Source organism: Hippopotamus amphibius, chromosome 8 (genome assembly GCF_030028045.1).
Source record: "Hippopotamus amphibius kiboko isolate mHipAmp2 chromosome 8, mHipAmp2.hap2, whole genome shotgun sequence".
NCBI lineage: Eukaryota > Metazoa > Chordata > Mammalia > Artiodactyla > Hippopotamidae > Hippopotamus > Hippopotamus amphibius.
Window position 1 is genome coordinate 146,792,831 of NC_080193.1, and position 19,311 is coordinate 146,812,141.

The 19,311-nt window shown below is 59.4% G+C and overlaps 1 protein-coding gene across 1 annotated transcript in view; it reads left to right on the forward strand.

The window, feature by feature from the left end:
• The first annotated feature begins 2,271 nt into the window (after positions 1–2,271).
• Positions 2,272–19,311, forward strand: part of ANO7 (anoctamin 7) — a 37,664-nt gene continuing 20,624 nt past the window's right edge. Inside the window, exons 1-12 of the mRNA XM_057746526.1 lie at positions 2,272–2,284; positions 2,434–2,556; positions 3,308–3,555; positions 4,206–4,333; positions 5,370–5,481; positions 6,871–6,928; positions 12,670–12,812; positions 15,119–15,226; positions 15,913–16,049; positions 16,934–16,991; positions 17,764–17,874; positions 18,615–18,780. Of these exons, the coding sequence (XP_057602509.1) occupies positions 2,272–2,284; positions 2,434–2,556; positions 3,308–3,555; positions 4,206–4,333; positions 5,370–5,481; positions 6,871–6,928; positions 12,670–12,812; positions 15,119–15,226; positions 15,913–16,049; positions 16,934–16,991; positions 17,764–17,874; positions 18,615–18,780 (1,405 nt within the window). The remainder of the gene's footprint in view (positions 2,285–2,433; positions 2,557–3,307; positions 3,556–4,205; positions 4,334–5,369; positions 5,482–6,870; positions 6,929–12,669; positions 12,813–15,118; positions 15,227–15,912; positions 16,050–16,933; positions 16,992–17,763; positions 17,875–18,614; positions 18,781–19,311) is intronic.

The following is a 19,311-nucleotide window of genomic DNA, read 5'->3' on the forward strand; positions in this document are numbered from 1 at the left end:
CCAAGTCCTGACTCACATCTTTGCCAGAATCGACTCTGACCTGCATCTCTGAGCATCTCCCTGTTGAGGGTCGCACAGACCCTCGGACAACATCTCCCTGTTGGGAAGGAAAGCAGGTTCAGGTAGGGCCTGGCCCCAGAGAGAGCCCTGCAGGGTGATCCTGGAATTCTGCCCTCAGCCAGACGCTGTCTGAGGACAAAAGAAAGGCACTTTAGAAACATCAGGATTCAGGATTTGAGTGTCCTTGCTGGAAGAATGATGTGGAGCAGTCCACCCAAACAGAGGAAGTCCAGATAAGGGACGAAGAGAGGGAAAGGTAGGATTTAGCAGCAGCAGCACCAAAACGTAGTTTAAAAATACGTACTTGACTGGTGGTTGAGCTCTTTGCAAATGCTAGGACACAGTTCCTGACAAGACACAAAACTTGCCCCTAAAAAACCATGAGCGATCTGAACCACAAGGTTATTGGTTTTTTTTTCCTCTGTAGATAAGACCGTGACACGTAGAAGTAGAGATTGTGCAGGTTCTCACTTTCGTGTAGAAGACGGAGTGAGAGCTTACAGGTAAAGTTTGCGGGAAAATACAAGTTTAAAGCAACCACTCATAGAACAGATAAATTATCAAACATCCAACTCACAAGTAGGGGGACAAAGAGCAAAAAGCTTCAAGCAAAGAGGACACTGGAGAGAAAGGCTCAAGGAGGTGCTGCAGACAGACGTGCAGACAGAGTCAGAGCCTGTCCGTCCCCACCCAGGACTCGGAGGCTGTCTCAGACATGTCACACGTCCAAGTCCGGCATCTGCTCTTTAATAGACACTTTCAAGATTACAGCAAAAAAAGGTAGAAGGATGGGAAGGCTGTGCCAAATCCAGCACAGTCCTAACCAAAATGCCGTTTGATTTTTTAAGAACCTCCTTAATCTCTAAAATTTATATGCAACAGAAAAAATCCACATTGAACCTTGAAACTTTAAAAAAGTTTAGTCGACTTTGAAAATGAGACAAGAGAAGCGATTTCCTCCCAGATTCCAAAGCTCCAGACCCACTGCAGGAACCGCGAGGGCCAGCCAGCCAGCCGCACAGACCCTCGGACAGGCTCGGTGCTGGCGAGGGCACCCGCGGGCCCCGGGAGGAGAGGCCTGTGTCCTGGGCGGGGCTGGCAAAGGGGCGCAGGCTGTGGGAAAAGGGACCCAGCCTAACATCGTAATGCAGGCCGACCTGAGGACTGAAAGTCTCCGCGTGAAAGTAAACTCGAGAGGTCATAGACAAAAGTGTGGGAAAATACATTTGTGAGTAGGGAGCACAGCCGTGAGACAAGGTGTCGATGGATTCGTTTATGTGAAGTAAAATAAAAGTCCCTGTGGGGCGGAGACCACCGTGACTAGACCACTGAGAGCTGACTGAGAGGTGATCGCCCAGTTCAGGACTGGCAAGGGCCTGACGCTTAGCTATAAAGGGCTCCTGCGAGTCAGAGGGAAGGAGAATCCAGGTAGAAACCGCAGCTCAGCGAGGCCGAGGGCCAGGGCTACCGTCAGAGGCGTGCGGACCGGGGCCGGGACCCACCCGCTCGTGATGCGGGGTTGCCCGGGGGCAGGACGGGGGTGTCCACGTCCGGAGTTGCCCCTCCAGGCACGTGCTGGGCGAGTCCAGACTGGGCCTTTGGCGGCAGTAAGTTGTCCTCAGCAGGAAGGTGCCCGCAGCGCCCTTGCCAGGAAACCGCACGGCGCCGTGCCCACATGGGCTGCACGTCCGTCCCAGAGGGAGGCATCCGAGCCCCTGCGGAGAGCCTCCCGAGAGCGGGGGCGGTGAGGACCGGCCTGCTCGCAGGTCTGCAGCGACCCGCCAGCTAGGACGCGTGCAGGAAGCAGGAGCGAGTCCTCCCTGCTCAGTAAGCCCCACACCTGTTCCAGGCCAGGCCCTCTCGGGAGACTGTCTAAAATTCCTGCCCTCGTGAACTTCACGTGCAGTGGGTGTAGATTCGACAAGAGCCGTACCAAGACATTATAAAGCTGGAAGGTGATCTGTGCTTTGGAAGAAAGCAGAGCGTTTTGGGCAGGTTCACTGAGGAGTCATTTAACAGCTGGAGTGGGGTAACCCTGAAGAGGGGCCCACATTCTGAGAAGACCAGCCCTTGGGGTGGGGACGGGGACCTGAGAAGGGGGAGCAGCGCGGGGGAGGGGAGCAGAGCAGCCTCGAAGGAAGAGGGGGAGGTGGGGGCGTGGATGCAGGGGACAGGGACGGAAAGCGCCCTGTGCGGCCAGAGGCAAGCAGGATGGCGGCCGGTGGTGGGTGAGCAGGCCAGGTGGCTGCCTGAAGGAGGGTGCTCCGTTTGTGCAGGGAGCAGGTTTGGGGGAATCGGGGGGGGGTCATGGGGGGCAGGGAGCATGCGTGTGAGGGCCCGGAAAGACTTAAACGTCCGTGGCCCACCCCTCAGGCTCTGTGCAGAGCAGCACGCATCAGGAAGACGCAGTCGTCCCCGCTGGCAGTCGCTACAGCGGCCACTCACCCCAGTGGTTTCCACAGACCAGCAGTGTGTCCAACCCCAGGAATGAGGCGTGTTTGTTCCAAAGCAACTTGACAGGTCTCTTACCTTCCAGTCAGCCTCGCGGCCAGGACGGCCTTTCCTGAGAGAAAGGGCAGTGCAGCTAGCCTAGCACCTTGAACGTGGACTTGATGGTTGGACCTGCTGCAGCCATCCTGCAACCACGAGGCAAGGGCTTTGGCCCTGACACCCTTAAGCCACTGAACCGACCTAGGGACCAGCACCTCCCTACTTCTTATGAGGTGAGGGAGAAGACCTTTTGTGTTAAGCCACGATAATCTGAGGCTTTTCTTTTTTTACTTCCACTAAATGTATTTCTGAATAAATGTATATTGTACATTATATAAACGTATATTAAAAGTTATGGTCAAGGACGTCCCTGGTGGCAGCTAACCCCCCGAGCCACAACTACTGAAGCCGTGTGCACCTGGAGCCCACTCTCCACAACAGCAGAAGCCACCGCGCTGGGAAGCCGGTGCACCGCAACGAAGACCCAATGCAGCAAAAAAAAAAAAAAAAAAAATGTTATGGTCAAATAAAGCTAACACAGCAGCAGCTCCTAGGCCTGGGCCCTTCCCGGCATCTGGGACCCAGAGATGCACCTCTGCCAGGGGTCCCTTGCTTGCTTGCTTAATGACTTCTTTAACTGCAAAAGTAACGCAACTTGAAAAAATTTCAAATCATAAAACATTGTATAAAGTGAAAAGTAAAAAAAAACTACACCCAGGGGCATACGTGCCTCTGTACACGCGTGTGATCCGCCAAGGGCTCCGGCAGCCCGCCGCCACTGCTCTCCTCAGACGCACGGTGCTGGGGCCACCAGAGCTGCTGTGCCGCCGGGAGCGGACAGCCCGGGCCGGGACGGCCCTTCGCAGCGGCTGGCAGAGTAGTGTCCAGTTGCCCCAGACTGGGGAGCTCGGCCAAGCCTTCCTGCCGCAGGCCCCACGGGGTCAGGCTGAGGCCGCCCTCTGCCGGGGCTCCTCTTCGACCTGCCTGCCTCCTGGTCCTGTCCTGGTCTCCGACCGGGAGCAAACAACCCATCCCAGGACCCCAGACAGAGTCCTCCGTGCAGACGCCCTCAGGCCCAGGGTGTCCCCGCCACCCAGGCCTCCCCGGGAGGGCTGTGGGCGTCCGAGGGCTTCAGCCAGCACGGGGGTCTGACTCCGGGGGTTCCACAGGCGGCCAAGGGCTGTGGGGGGGAGGGCGGAGTGTGGTGTGTGGCCCAGGGGTCGGGGAGGGCTGGGGTCCGTCCTCCTCACTGCTGCGGTGAGTGGGGCCGCGCCCCTTCACAGCGGGGCCCCGCGCCGAGGTCACAGCCAGGAGGGGGTGGGACTGGGCGCTCCGCCCGGTCCCCCAGGACACCGGCCCGCACCTGTGGCCATGCCCGCCCCAGCCCTCCGCAGCGGCAGCTCCCACAGCTGAGGTGGCCCTGAGGGCCCCAGGCAAATAAGGGGAGAGAGAGGAGCCCCAGGGCCAGCGGCATTTGCTTGTGGGTGTGGAGGCTCTAGGAAAATGGGCTGCCTCTGTTTGCAGACATGGAGCCCCACGCCCCCTTCTCAAACAAAGGCAGATCCTGTTCCAGGAGCTGGAGAGCCTCGCCCCGGCTGTGCCAGGCGCCCCTTCTGCCTGCATCCCGTCAGGCGGGTGGCCATCCGCTTGGGCAGGGCCATGAGGACAGGGTCCCTCCCAGCTCTCTGCCCTCGGGGCTGACCCAGACTCGGCCGCCAGACCAGGCTGGTGCTGGGAGGTTGGCCATGACCTCGGAGGCCTCTTCTGGAAGCCACTGTGCCAGGTGGGAACCCGTTCTGTGATGCATGGGCCATGGGGGGAAGCAGGGAGATGGACCCGGCCGGAGCGCCTAGCCTGTCAGGGCTCCACGTGCCCCCGGCCGGGCCCCGGGGGATGAGAAGGGCCAGGGGCTCCCTGTGGCCTCAGGCAGGGCCCCCAGCCCTGGGGAACCTCGGTCGCCCCCCACCCCCGCCCGCTGCGTGCACAGCAGAGCAGCTCACCGCGGGGCCTTCGCGGGCAGGGCGTCCTCTGTTGGTTCCTGTCCCTTCTGCACGGAGCGCTGAGGAAGGACCCCTGCCCCGCCCCACCCGCTCGCCGCAGTGGGGGCTGCCGGCCCACTCAAAACTCTGAGGACTTTCCTCCGGGGAGGCCCCGTGGCCCGCCCCGCCTCGGGGGTGTCTGGGGCCTGGCGGGGGCGCCCTCTCTGCCCTTCCAGCCTCGGGTCACCTGCATCCCACCTCCTGCGGCTCCCCCACCCCCGCACCCTCCCAGCCGCCAGCCGCCCCGGCTCAGATCCCCCCCACTTCCCGGCCCCAGGCCTCTTCTCGCTCTCCACCCCACTTGCCAACCCAACAACCTCAGCAGTGCGTCCGTCCTCCCCACAGAGGCCGGTGGGGAAGACGCAGCAGGGCCAGGCCAGCCTCCCCTCCTGCCCAGGGACCCCAGGAGGAGCCACGGCCCCACGTCTGTTAAAGGGCTGTCCGTTCCCCTGCAGGCAGGCACGAGGAGGAGGGGGTCTGCGCTCTGAGCCCACCCTCGGGGCCTCCGCAGGCCCTGCCACCCCACACAGGGCGGAAGGGGTGGCGGGCACTCCCTGGACAGGTGGACAAACGGCTGCTGGGCCAGCCTCCCTGTGCTCCTTCCCTCGCCCAGTCCGGCTTGGGACCGGTCTGGGGGCTTCCTGCGCTCCCAGGCCCATCCTGCCCTCTGAAGCGGGTTCGCTGCCGGCTGTGCAGTGAGACAGGATCCGGGCCTCACGTGCCCCTCTCCACCCCGCCCATCCCGGCCCTGGCCCTGGCCCTGGCCCTGGCGGGATGCAGGAGCAGGCCTCCGCGCAGACGGGCCCAGGAGGAGGACCGCGCCGTCCTGATCGACGTGGCCCCCGGGGCAGAGAAGGGGGACTCTTACGGGAGCACAACCAACACCTCAGAGGTAACGCCTCACCGTCCTCCCCTCCCCGGATCTAGGCTGAGTCTGCTCTAGGTTCCCAAGGCGGATGCAGGGACCCAGGAGCCAAGGGGCCCAAGCCTTTGGGGGGGACCCCCGCAGATGCACCCCACTGTGTCTTCCTGCCTGCGTTCCCCAACGACCCCCAAACCCTCACCTGCCCCAGCGAAGGGAAGAGGGAGGTGCCCTCAACCCTTGAGGGGTGAGTGGAAACTGCTCGGGACAGGCCGGGCGGGGCCCCCAGCAAGGGGGGAGGAGAGGGGACACAGAGCAGCGCACCAGGGTGACACGACTGCCTGAGACTGACATGGGAGCACGGCGGAGGTGGCCGGTTGGGGGCCGGGGCGGAGGCGTGGGCGCTCGCCGGGTTGCGTTGCTTCTGTTCTGCATTCACCGGTTTATCAGAACGCAGCCCCGCCGAGGCGGAGGGCTTTAGGACTAGGGTCAGGTCGGAGCGCTGTGCGTTTGAGGCTGTGGGTGGGGCAGGTTTTAGGTTAAGGTCAGGGTTAGAGTCGGGACCAAGGTGGGTGACGGGGTTCGGGCTAGGCCGCCCCAGGGCCGGGTGAGCACAGACGCCTTTATAAAAGCCCCGGGGGGAGCGCGCCTGGCCGCGCCTGTCTCGGGTCCCAGCCGACCCCGGGGCCGGGTCAGCTGCTCTGCGGGGCCCCAGGGCCTGAGGGCCTCAGCCCTGCCTCAGGCTCACTCACGCTCAGCCTCTGTCCCTGGGTCAAACCCAGAGAGGGAGGACGCACGCCGGGGCCCGCAGGAAACTCCCTCCGGCAGCCTGCGGTGGGCCTCCCTTGCCCGAGCCCGTCTCTGGGGCTCCCCGGCTCCTGTCCCTGGGGGGCCACAGACACCCCAAGTGAGGCTGCTGGGGAAGATTCCGGGTCCCAGGCCCGGGAGTCCCTGCGGGGGAGAGGCCCCTTCCCCGGTCCTCCTGGGCCCGGCGTCTGCCTCCAGGGTGCTGCCCCCCCGCCCCGCCCCCAAGGCCTGTGAGTGGACCCAGGTGCCACCCTTCCTGCTGCCCTGAAACACAGCCTCAGGGTGAGAAACAAGGCTTCACCCTCCTGGAACATCTAGAAACACACACGTATTCCACGCTCTGGGCGCCGTGACCGCACCTGGCCCGTCCGCAGGCCGCTCAGGGGCCGTCCCGCTCTCCTCCAGCCCCCGGAGGCCAGCATGGTGGGCGCCCCGGGTCCTGCCCACGCGGCCTTCAAACCTGACCGAGGTCCCCAGCCCAGGTGCTCAGAGGCCCACAGAAGCCCTGGAGAAGCTGGAGAGGCCCTGGCTGGCCTCGCTCCAGACACACGTGCGCCGGGAGCCCCTCTGGCCACGCGGTCAGACGCTGCCACTCCTCCTCCTTCCTTCCAGTCAGCTGGACGCCAGACAGCCGCCGGCAGGGTGGGGAGCCCCACCGAGCCCTGGATCGGTGAGCCCCTCCCAGCAGCTGCCAGCTGTGCCCGTGTTGGTACTGGGGGTGGGAACACAGATGGGGTGCCCAGGGTGGCAGCGGGAGGACAGGGGCCCAGGGCACCATCCTCAGGAACCAGGCCTCCCCTCCCTCACCCGGCACCATCTCCCGAGCCAGCTCTGGGGCAGCTGCTGTGCCGGAGGGTGGGATGAGCAGAACACAGCCGGGGAGACGGCAGGACAGCGGGTTCCCTACTGCTGGGGTGGAGCTGGAGAGGGCTCGAGGGCAGGCGGGCGACCCCCTCCCTCCTGCTCTGGCCTCAGAACAAGCTCCAAGGCACCTCCAAGGCTTCTCTCTTGTGCCCCGCAATGTCTCTACCTTCAAAGTGGATGGGACCCCCTTCTCCTCAATCCCCACCCCGTGGCCCCTGCCTGCCCTGTGCCACCATCCTCTCCCCAGAGCTCTGCACCTGCACCCACTTGGCTCCTGGTGCCCATCTACCAACCCGACCCTCCACGAAGCACCAGAAAGACCTGTGCTGGAAGTGGATGCCCTAACCTCACACCCATTAGGCTGGTTAAACAACAACAACAAAAAGCAGAAAACAAGTTTTGGGGAGGATGTGGAGACCTTGAGAGGCTGTGCGCCGCTGGGAATGTGAGACGGTGCAGCTGCTGTGGAGAACAGCATGGTGCTTCCTCAAAAAAATTAAACATAGGATTACCACGCGGTCCAGCAATCCCACTTCTGAGTTTATACCCGAGAGCGGTGACAACGAACCTTTGGGTTGTTTCCATTTCGGGGGGTATTGTGATTAACGTAGCAATGAAGTCATGGACAAGATGGCATGTTGATGTAAGTGTTCACTCGGGGGCGGGGCACACACCACTGCGTGGACTTTCCAGGTCATATGGGAACTCGGTGTTTAACATGTGGAGGAACTGCCAGACTGTTTTCCAAAGTGACTGAGCCCGGGAATTCCCTGGTGGTCCAGCAGTTAGGACTCGGTGCTGTCCCCCTGTATTCAGGGCCCTGGGTTCCATCCCTGGTCAGGGAACTAAAAATCTCATAAGCCAAGAAATGCGGCCAAAAAATTTAAAGAAAAAAAATTTTTAAATAAAAAAAACAAAGTGAGGGATTTTGCTGGTGGCACAGTGGTTAAGAATCCGCCTGCCAATGCAGGGGACACAGATTCGATCCCTGGGCCAGGAAGAGCCCACATGCCAAGAAGCAACTAAGCCCGTGCACCACAACTACTGAGCCCACACAGCACAACTACTGAGGCCCGAGCACCTAGAGCCCATGCTCCGCCACAAGAAAAGCCACCGCACGGAGAAGCCCGCGCACCACAACGAAGAGCAGCCCCCGCTGCCGCAATTAGAGAAAGCTAGCACGCAGCAATGAAGACCCAATACGGCCAGAAAAAAAAAAGGGACCGAGCTATTTTATTTTTATTACTTTTTTTATTGTTTGGCTGCACCGTGCAGCTTGCAGGGTCTTAGTTCATCCAGGGATTAAAGCCGGGCCACGGCTGTGAAAGTGCTGAGTCCTAACCACTGCACCACCAGGGAATCTTACAAACCACCAGCAACGAATGAGGTTGCAACTTCTCCACAGCCTCTCCGACACCTCTTATTGTCTGCCTTGGCATTATAGGTTGTCTGCACGGGGATGGCTGGCATCTCACTGTGGTTTTGATTTGTCTTCTCCTAATGACTGATGATATTGAGCATATTTCCATGGGCTTACTGCCAATCTGTATGTCTCCTTTAGAGAAATGTCTATTCAAAATCTTTGCCAATTTAAAAATTGGGTTCTCTTTTTATTGAGTTGTAAAAGTTATTTTATATTCTAGATACAAGTCCCTTGACTTGTAAAAGTTATTTTATATTCTGGATACAAGTCCCTTATCAGATATATGATTTGCATCTATATTTTTTCTCCCATTCTGTGGGTTGCATTTTCACTTTCTCGATGATGTGCTTTGAAGAAGATAGGTATTTTTTTTAATGACTATATCCAACTATATGCAGTCTACAAGAGATTCTATTTTTTAAATTATTTTATTTTATTTTATTTGTTTTGGCTGTGTTGGGTCCTCGTTGCTGCACAGGCTGTTCTCTAGTTGCGAAGAGTAGGGGCTACTCTTTGTTGCAGTGCACAGGCTTCTCTGTGCAGTGGCTTCTCACTGTGGAGCACGGGCTCTAGGTGTGCAGGCTGCAGTAGTTGTGGCTCACGGGCTTAGTTGCTCCTCAGCATGCGGGATCTTCCCAGACCAGGGATCGAACCTGTGTCCCCTGCTTTGGCAGGCCGATTCTTAACCACTGCGCCACCAGGGAAGTCCCCAGAAGCAGATAGGTCTTTAATTTTGATGAAGTCCATCTTACCAATCTTCTCTTTTATTGCCATGCTTTTGGTGTCATATCTAAGAAATCATTGCCTAAACCAGATCATTAAGACTTACAACTATGTTTTCTCCTAAAAAGTTTTATCATTTTAGTCCTTATACTCAGGTCTGTGAACTTTACCTTATTATCTTAACTCCACGTTGAGTTAATTTTTGTATATGGTGTGAGGTAGGGGGTTCCGCTTCATTCTTTCGCATGTGAAATCCAAATATATTCTGTTGATCTATACATCTATCCTTATGCCAGTGCCACTCTGTCTTGATTACCCTATCTTTGTTGTAAGTTTTGAAATCAAAAAGTGTGATTCCTAAAACTTTGTTCTTACTCAACATTGTTTTGGCTATTCTGGGTCTCATGTATTTCCATATGAATTTTTTTTTATAAATTTATTTATTTATTTATTTATTGGCTGTGTTGGGTCTTCGTTGCTGCACACAGGCTTTCTCTAGTTGCAGTGAGTGGGGGCTACTCTTTGTTGTGGTGTGTAGGCTCTTCATTGTGCTAGTTTCTCTCGTTGCAGAGCACGGGCTCTAGACTCTCAGGCTTCAGTAGCTGCACACACGGGCTCAATAGTTATGGTGCATGGGCTTAGTTGCTCCGAGGCATGTGGGTTCTTCCCAGACCAGGGATGGAACCCATGTCCGCTGCATTGGCAGGCAGATTCTTAACCACTATGCCACCTAGGAAGTCTCTCCATGTGAATTTAAAACTTGTCAGTTTTTGCAACAACAACAACAGAAAGCCAGCTAGGATTTTCATAGGGATTGTGTTGAATCTGTAGATCAGTTAGGGGAGTATTGCTGTCTTCACAATGTTGTCTTCACATTCATGCACATGGAATATTTTTGCATTTATCTAGACCTTCTTCAACATATTTCAACAATATTTGGTACTTTTCAGTGTACAGGTCTTGCACATTTTCTGTTAAATTTATTTGGGTTTTTTTTTTTTTTTTTGGTGCTGTTTTAAAGGGAATTGTTTTTCTTCAATTATTTTCAACTTGCTTATTGCTAGTGTATAGAAATACAGTTGTTTCGCATGTTAATTTTGTATCCTGCAAACTTGCCAAACCTGTTACTAGTTCTAATAATTTTTGTAGTGACATCTTTTAGATTTTTTGTATACAAGATCATGCCATCTGTAAATAGTGATAGATTTACTTTTATATTTACTTATTTATCCTTCTTGGTCTGTTCATTCGTTCTTGCACATCTGCATTTCCACCTGAGAGTATTTCCTTCAGCCTGTAGGATTCCCATTAGTATTTCTTGTAGAGCATGTGTCTGGGACTAAATATCCCAGATTTTGATTGTTTGAGAATGTCTTCATTTAGCCTTCATTTCTGAAGAACATTTCCACTGGATAAAGAATTCCAGGGCTTCCTAGGTGGCGCAGTGGTTAAGAATCCGCCTGCCAATGCAGAGGTCACGGGTTCGATCCCAGCTCCAGGAAGATCCCACATGCCGCGGAGCAACTAAGCCCGTGTGCCAAAAAAAAAAAAAAAAAAGAATTCCAGTTTGCAATATTTTCCCTTATCCTTTAGGTTTTTTGTTTTGCTTATTTTATTTATTTATTTATTTATTTGGCCACGCCATGCAGCTTGTGGGATCTTAGTTCTCCAACCAGGGATTGAACCCATGCCCCCTACATAGGAAGCGCAGAGTCTTAACCACTGGACTGCTAGAGAAGTCCCTCCCCTCCCCTTTAAAAATGCCATTCCATTGTCTTTTGGCCTCCATTGTTTCAGTTGAGAAATCAGGTGTATATTTTATTATTTTTCCCCTGAAAAATAATGTGGGGTATTTTTATTTATTTATTTATTTATTTTTGCTGCTTCTAAGATTTCTGTTTATCTTTAATGCAGGAAAGGTATGCTATACAATAATATTCCTAGTTTTTTAATCCTGTTTGGAGCTCACTGAGCTTTTTGAATCTTTGAACTGATTTATTTCATCAGATTTGGAAATTCTTGAACATTTTGGTTCTTTTCTACTCTCTCCTGGTTCTCACATTGCAGTCTGTTGGGCCCTTTGACCATGACCATATCCCTTCTTGTACCTTGTTCTGTTCTCTCCATTCTTTTTGCTCTGAGCATCATTTTTTCTACAGGTCAGTTCCTTAAGTTTGGCAATCCTGTCTTCTGTTAAGTCTACTATTAAACATGTCCAATGAGTTCTTAATTTTATGTGCTGTGTTTTGCTATTTTAGAATGTTCATTTGATTCCTTTTCATAGATTCTAATTCTCTCTCAAAATATTTGAATTGTGAATTGGACCATTTTTTCCATTCTTTACTCTTTTTTCTCTTTTAACTTAATAACTGTCATTATTTGACGCCTTTTCTGCTACCTCCACGATATGGTTCATCTCTGGGTCTGTCTCTATTGACTTTGTCACCTTCCTGTACAGTGTTGAGCTTTGTCTTGGCAGGTGGCCCAGTTGCCAGCAGGTCACCTTGATGTGCCTGAGCTTGGTTTCAGGTGTCAGCTCAGGCCCACTGCAGTTCCGAGCTCATCCCTGAGGTGCATTTCCCCCTCCTACGGTGTAGTCCTTACTCCTACAGTATCATGCAGGGGGCTCGGCTGGAAAACCAGGGTGTCCACCACTCTCCCTCCTCCCTGTGTGGTTGGAGCTCCAGTACCGTGCTCCCCCGAGCCTCTCTTAGCCATCAGCCTCTGGCAGCTGCCTCTGGGTGTGGACAACTCAGGAGCTCCAAGGACCCAGGGGTCTCCTCACAGCCGTGTGGCTCCGTCCTCTCCACACAACACGCCTCAAGCCCGAGGCCCCTCAGTAGCCCCTGATCTGACCTCCTCTCCTCAGCCGGCAATGCCCCTGCTGCCTCGGTTGCCCCATCCTGCAGTTTGGAAAACGCCCTTAGGGAGAGAGCTGAAGCGAATGCAGGGCTCACCTCACAGGGTCCCTTCTCTCAAGGGCCTTAGCCCAGCATCCATTGCTTCCTATGCTTTGTCCCGCTTTTACAGTCTCTAAGGCTGAAATGACTCACACTCAGAGTCCTTCAAGACCTCACAGACTCCTGAGGAGTTTGGGACTCCCCCTGCAGGGATGAGGGCCACGGAGGAGCCAGAGGGCAGACCCCACCCCCTCTCCAGGCCTCAGGTCCCCCCGTGGTCCAGTGCAGGGCCATCCCAGAAGCTCTGCTGAGCCCCCCCACCCCGACAAGGACCAGGGAGGGGCTGGGAAGGAGACACAGAGGAGCAGGCTGAGTGCCCAAGTGCCTGGCTTCCACTGCCCACGGGGAGCCTGACGTCCCAGCTGCAACGTAGCAGCCCCTCCCTGGGCCGGTGTCCCTGAGATAGCCCGTCCCCTGACCTCTGTCCCTGTTGGTTCCCAGCAGACTTTGTCCTTGTTTGGGAGGAAGACCTGAAGCAGGGTCGGCAACAGGACACCACCACCCAGAACAAGACAGACACACATGGGGCCTGGAGGGAGACCTTCCTGGATAACCTTCGAGCGGCTGGGCTGCAGGTGGATCAGGTACGTAGGGGAGGCTGTGGAGCCCCAGGCTCAGCATTCATTCAGTCTGGGGGCCCCACACTTCTGTGAGCCCCGATGGCTGCGGAGCCACTGACCACAGGCCTGTATAAGATCTACCCGTGGCAGGAGGCCAAGCGCCTCGTGGAAACCACAGCCCTCAGTCCACCTGAAAACGCAGAAGCCACCTTCTCTTCATCTGTCCCCGCTCCAAGCTTAAAGCTTTTCTCTAGGGGTGACATTTGTGATCATGACTCTGTGTGTTTATAGAATTTAACAGCTGAAAAAGTCCTTTCACATGCAGTATGTTGCTCCTAACCATCGGTATCCCTTAGCTGCTCCGAGCTGGGCGGCTGCTGGTGTGTCTGGGGGCACAGAGCCCAGCCGTCACCCCATCTGCCCCGGCCCCCCCGCACGGGGACCCCCCTCAGTCTCCTGCATCCGTCCCCTTCCTTTCCAACACCTTTTTCTGTTCCCAAAGGACAGACTCTGCCGTGAGAGTGACCGGTCTTGGATTTTATTTTCGTCTCACTCTTGCGTTTCTTTACCATTTTTGCCCCCCATTTCGCATCACCAAAAACGCAGCTTGGTTTTGTCTGTGTGAACTTGACGGGAGGCCTCAGTGTCACTGCTGCCATGATGCTCTCGAGGCCCATCTGCGTCACTGGTGCAGCTGCCACTCAGCCACTGTCCCTGCTGTGGAGAAGCCACCATGTCCTGTGCTGTCCTGTGTGGACAGACGCTGGGCTTCTTCCCAGTTTGGAGCGTGATGGAGATTGGCGCTGTCCATGCTCTCACGTGCGCCCGTGCTGTGCCCGCGCAGGGCTGTCTCTGGAGGGTGGGGTTGCTGGTGGGGCGCGGGGCCACCCCAATTCCCAGGCGGTTTGCGGCACCAACTGCGGGAACTCTTCTCAGCACTTGTTGTCAATTCTTACAACCTGGTGGGTGTCCAGCGGTGTCTCGCTGCAGTTTTAATTCGCATTTTCCCTGATTCCTACAGAGATGCTGGTTTTTTGCATGTTTATGGGCTCTTCGTGTTTCCAGTCCTGTGGACGGTTTTATTGTGTCTTTTGCGCCTTTTGCTATCTGGCATCCACCTTTCTCTCATCAACGCTGGGCACTTGTATCCTGGACGCCTTCTTCTTGTCACTTCCATGTGTGGCAAACACCTTCCCGCATCAGCCTGACGGTCCCAGCATCATGGTGTCCTGGTTGGTTCTGACCAGGTGGCTTCACCTCCACTTTGTGTTCTGTTTCCTGACCTTCCGACCATGAAGGGAGCCCCCGCTGCCCTCACTGCCCACCCTCCCTGGCCCTGGCCCTGGCCCTGGCCCACGGCTGGCCGCGCTCCCTTTCAGAACTGCCTGAGGGGTTGGCAGACATACACATGGTGGGATTGTGACCAAGACCCCTCCCCTTCTGATTTCGGATCCGCTTGACGGTCTAGTGAGGGGAGGGGGCTGAAAAGCCTCCCTGATTATGGAAACAGTGTGGCTCACAGGCGTGGCCACATGACTTGGCCAAACCTTCCTCCAGAACTGGGCTGCTTCCCCCTTCGTGAGGGCGTGAGGACCACAGCGGGGGCACCAGCGGGCAGTTTCTACCACACGTTGCCCAAAGCGCCATCAGCCTTCAGTCCCGAGGTGGCCCTCAGCTCAGCACACGTCACAGCCAGGTGGGAATGCCTGTGCCCGCCCCTGGGCGTCTGGCCTTTCAGGGACCCCAGTGGCTGTGATGTGGGAACGAGGGCAAAGAGCCATGGTTTGGGAAAGCAGGTGCGCTGGAGGCAAAAGTCCCCAGCTCAGGGCTCCAGGAGAGCCTGGGACACGTCTGCACACAGGCGCACAGCCAGGCCCGCCCATCTGAACACGCCCCGCGTGCACACCTCTGTGTGTGCATGACGTACACAGACGCCCAGTGGCTGGTCGAAGGCCTGGACAAGCGTTTGTCATCTGAGGAAGCTGAGTTTCTTGCCCACAGAGGCGAGGATGGCCAGGTGGCCCCAGCGGCCTCGCGATAACCGTCTGTCTCTGCCTGGCTGGCCTCTCTGTCGGCTTCCAGAGGCCGGTCCGTAGAAGCCAGCGGCCGTTTCTCAAATAGGTTCAAAACGCTGCTGTGAGCTGTTGCCATGGCTACAGAAATGCCTTTTTTCCTCAGCGTGTGAACGGACACAATCCCTTACAGGCACACAGTGCACGCACGCGTGTGCACACACGTGTGTAATGATAAGCGCACGTGCCACACGTACACACACGTGTACATGCAGGCGTGCACTCCCAGGCCCTCACATAGCCCCCGGGTCCCCGCAGCGTGATGTGCAGGACGAGGACAGCGCGGTGCACTACCTCCTCCTCAGCGCCCCCTGGGCCGTGCTCTGCTACTACGCGGAGGACCTGCGTCTGAAGCTGCCCCTGCAGGTACCCGGGGCGTGTGGTGGGGCAGAGGGGGCCTGGAGACGCCCCCACAGCCAGGATCCCTCGTGACTGTGCCCCGCGTCCCGGGTGAGCCCCCACGGCTGACGACCCTGGGGGCCCCCACGCTGCGTCCTTGAGGGTTCCTGCGACCCCCCCATTCCACGGTGCTGCTGGAAACCTTGTTGCCAAGTTGGGCCGGGGTGGTGCCCCCCATGGTGGGCTCAGGGGAGGGGGCGGGCAGTATATGCAGCAGCCAGTGCTCTGCGCTGGCCCCCGGGGCCCCTCCAGGCCCAGACACCCGTCAGGCCTCCTGCTGAGGGCCAGCCCTGCGGGTGGGGGCACGGGGGGGGGGCAGTGGCTCCCGGGCAACCTCAGGATGACAGGCCTGGGGGCTGCTCTGTCGCCCAGGCTGCGGGCTGCCTTGGACCGTCACGGCGCGGGGATGGACAGGGAGACACGCCACCGCCCTCTTGTCCCTTCCTGCCGTGAGGGGCTCTGGGCCTCAGATTGACCAGCAGAGCTGCCCCGGAGCCTGAGGTCCGGAGAGGGGAAGGGGCTCACCTGGTCTCTCCGCAGCGTCCGTAGCAGGGACAGGGGAGGGCGGAAGCAAACTCGCACACCCCGCCCGTCCCACCACACGGCGACCCCGTCCCCTCAGGAGCGGAGGCGCAACTCATGATTCCTTCCAGGAGTCGCCCAACCAGGCCTCCAACTGGTCGGCCAGCCTGCTGGAGCGGCTGCGGGTCCCCAACATCCTGCTGGAGGACGTGCCCGACGTGCCCCCCGAGTCTTACTCCTGCCCGTTCAAAGCGAGCAAACTGTCCAGGTAAGGTGGCCCTGCCGCCCCACCAGACAGCCTCACGCGGGGCCCTGGGGTGGACGAGGGGACCAACGAATGAGCGAACCGAGACCTGCTGCTCTTCCCCTGAACTCCTTCCCGGAGCTTTCCAGCCAGGGGCTGGGCGTCTCGGGGCGGGGGGAGCGTTCACGCGTGTCTGCGTTACCTACACGGCGCCTGCGTCACCCAGACATGCAGGTGGTGCTGCAGAACAAGCATCCCCTGACCTCAGTGGCTGGACATGAAGGTCCCCTTTCTGCTCAGCTCCGTGTGCGTGGCGGGTGGGCAGCGTGTCCTGGGGCCTGGGTGGGTGCAGGCTCTCTCACACACAGAAAATGCAAGCGGTCAGTGCACACGGGCTCCTGGAGGCCCTCTTCCATTCACATTTTTCTGTCCAAAGCAGTTCACCCCGCCACAGCCAGCAGGCAGGTTAGAGCAGCATCCAGACCTGGGGGGCCCCGTGTGGGTGACCAGCACAGACACCCCATGCTGCGGACACCTCCTTTCTGGGCAGGGGTGGGGGATTCAGCCTCACTCGCGCGTGTCCCCACCCAAGGAATGCCCAAGGTTCTGGTGTCCAAGGAGGGCCCTCTGGTCAACCACCCGTCCACACAGGCCACCGCCAGACGCCGCCTAGAGGCCTTCGGGCCCGAGCTCCGCGCTTCAGGGGATGCAGACATCCACGGGCCCCTCTGCCTGAGCGCAGTCCGCTCTCCCCCGCCCTGGGGGGATTTCTGTGACATCCTGCCGTGATCGTAGGAGAGGAAAAAGCCCAAGCAGGAGCTGCCCGTGCCGCCCGGCCGGTGGCCGTGGGCACTCTTAGGGCCCGGCTGAGGTGCAGGCACCTGAGTTCCGACTCTTCACACCCGCAGGTTCCTCAGGAGTGACAACCAGCCCACCTTCTTCCCCAGCACCCACAGACACCAGATTGTGAGTGGGGGTCCTGAGGCAGCTCCGGGTGGCCTGCAGCCCCAGGCGTCCTGGCTCGGAGCGGAGCCTCTGGGGACACAGGAAGGCGTGCCTGCGTCCTGAGCACAGCGATGAGGCCCCGAGGCTGGGGGCCGCTGGGCAGGGGGCTGGGCGCTCGGAGGCTGTCCCCGCCACGGCGCACGGGGAGCACAGCTGGGGCCCCGCTCTGTGCCCTTCACCTTGAAGGATATCGCCTTCAAGGACCGGTGGGACTTGCCAAGACCCCGGGGCCCGGGCGGGTGTGGTCCGTGGCCAGGGAGGACGCGGGCCAGCGGCGGAGCCGGCCCGCAGCCGAGCGTCCGCGAGGAGCCCGGGCAGAGCCGCGCCTGTGGTGGGGGAGGGGCCGGGCGCGCCTGCGCAGGGGAACCGGCCGCGGACCACCGGGCGGAAGCCACGCGGGCTGCTCGGGAGGCGCCGGGCCCCCCGACACGGCCCCCACGCGGAGGCTGCCCCCGGCCCAGAGCGAGGCTGCAGGGTGGGCTGTGCTCCGCCAGGGCGCGCGTTCCCACCCAGACTCGACTCCCACGGGGCCAAGGTCTCCCGTCTGCCACGTGTGAAAACCGTCACCCCTGGGGGAGGGGGTCGTATGCGTCAGTGACGCGGGAAGCGCCGGGTGCATCCTCGCCACTGTCACCGGGCGGCTTCGGGAGGCTCGGCCCCACGACGGGAGGGCCCAGGGTCCCTGCCCTGCCGTCCCGCGACAGGTGACCCGTGCCGTCCCCGCCACCCCCAGCTCTTCGAGATCCTGGCCAAGACCCCGTACGGCCACGAGAAGAGGGGCCTGTTTGGGATCGACCAGCTGCTGGGGGAGGGAGTCTTCCGCGCAGCCTTCCCGCTGCACGACGTGAGCCTGGGGGCGGGCGGGCCGCGCGGGGGGCGGGGGGCAGGGGTGGCGCACCTGTGCTGTGACCAGGCCCCCCAGGGCCGCTCTGGGGCCACGTGACGGGCCCTGCCTCCCTCTCGGGGAAGACAGGGAGGTCGCCTGAGCCCCTCGGAAAGCCAGCCTACTGAGGCACTGCCGGGTGGGGCGCTCCCCCGCCAGCCGCCCCTGACCGGACCCGGTCCGCCTTACCAGCACCCTTGACCCAACGCCCCCGCTGGGGGCCAGGAGGTTCTTTACCCCCGTGAGGCCCTCCGAGCTGCACGAAGGGTCAGTCCTGCCCCCACCGCTGGGTGACCGGGGGCGGTCGCTCCCGGGACGCCACCGCGGGGGTGAACGAAGAGGCCCACGGGAGGCGCCCGCACGCTCCACCGCGCTCCAGGGCCTGGCTCTCCCTGCCGGGGCCGCCCCTCCGGGCCCTTCCTCTACCCGGGTCTCGGGCCCTGGGAGCCCCAGGCCGAGGGGCTCAGCACAGGTTGTCCCCTCCTCAGGGAGGCCTTCCCGGACCCCCAGCCCCCAGCGTGACTCTTTTGCCCTGGAGCAGCGATCCTGCGCCCTGGGGTGTCTCTGCCCATCTGCCCACCCTGGGCGCGTGGGTGTTGCCCAGCCCTGCGGTCCCCACAGCCAGGCTAGGACCTGGGGAGGCGGGGAGGGCGCCCAGACCAGCCTAGAGCCTCCCCCGGCCCACGGCGCCTCGTCCCCAGGGCCCCTTGACGACGCCCCCGGAGAGCCCACGTGCCCTGGGCCCCACCCAGCGGCAGGTCCTGCTCCGGCACTGGGCCCGCTGGCGCAAGTGGCACAAGTACCAGCCTCTGGACCACGTGCGCAGGTACTTCGGGGAGAAGGTGGCCTTCTACTTCGCCTGGCTCGGTGAGTCCCGTGCCCACCGCCTCTCGGGGCCTCCCGGGCCCCCAGCTTGGTGTTCAGGGAAACAGCGTGCTAATGGGTGCCCCCGAGAGGGGAGCCGTGACCGGGCGCTCAGCCGCTGGCCATGCTGACCCCTCCCAGGCCAACGCCCCCTGGCCGAGCCCCGCCCCCGCCCCACCACCTGGCCCATGAGGTAAGCCGGCACCGCGACTGTCCTGCGGCGCTCCTCATGCACTGGTGGGGGGCCGGGAACCCCCTTCTGCAAGCCAGGGCCCCCTTTCGACTCCAGCCCTCAACCTCCCAGGCCCACCAGACACGTCCCATGAAGCCCTGGGCCACCCCAGGAACTCACGACCCAGCGGAGGCTGCCTCTGCCTGGGATCCAGGGAGAGCTGCCTGCTCACCTCCTCCAGGCAGGCCGGACCCTGGGGATGGCCGTCTGCCCTGGGTCCTCGCTTTCCTCACGGGCTCCAGCCCCACCCAGCACAGTCTGCCCACCCTACCCATGTCCTGTGCTCCAGCCTTCTGAAGTCT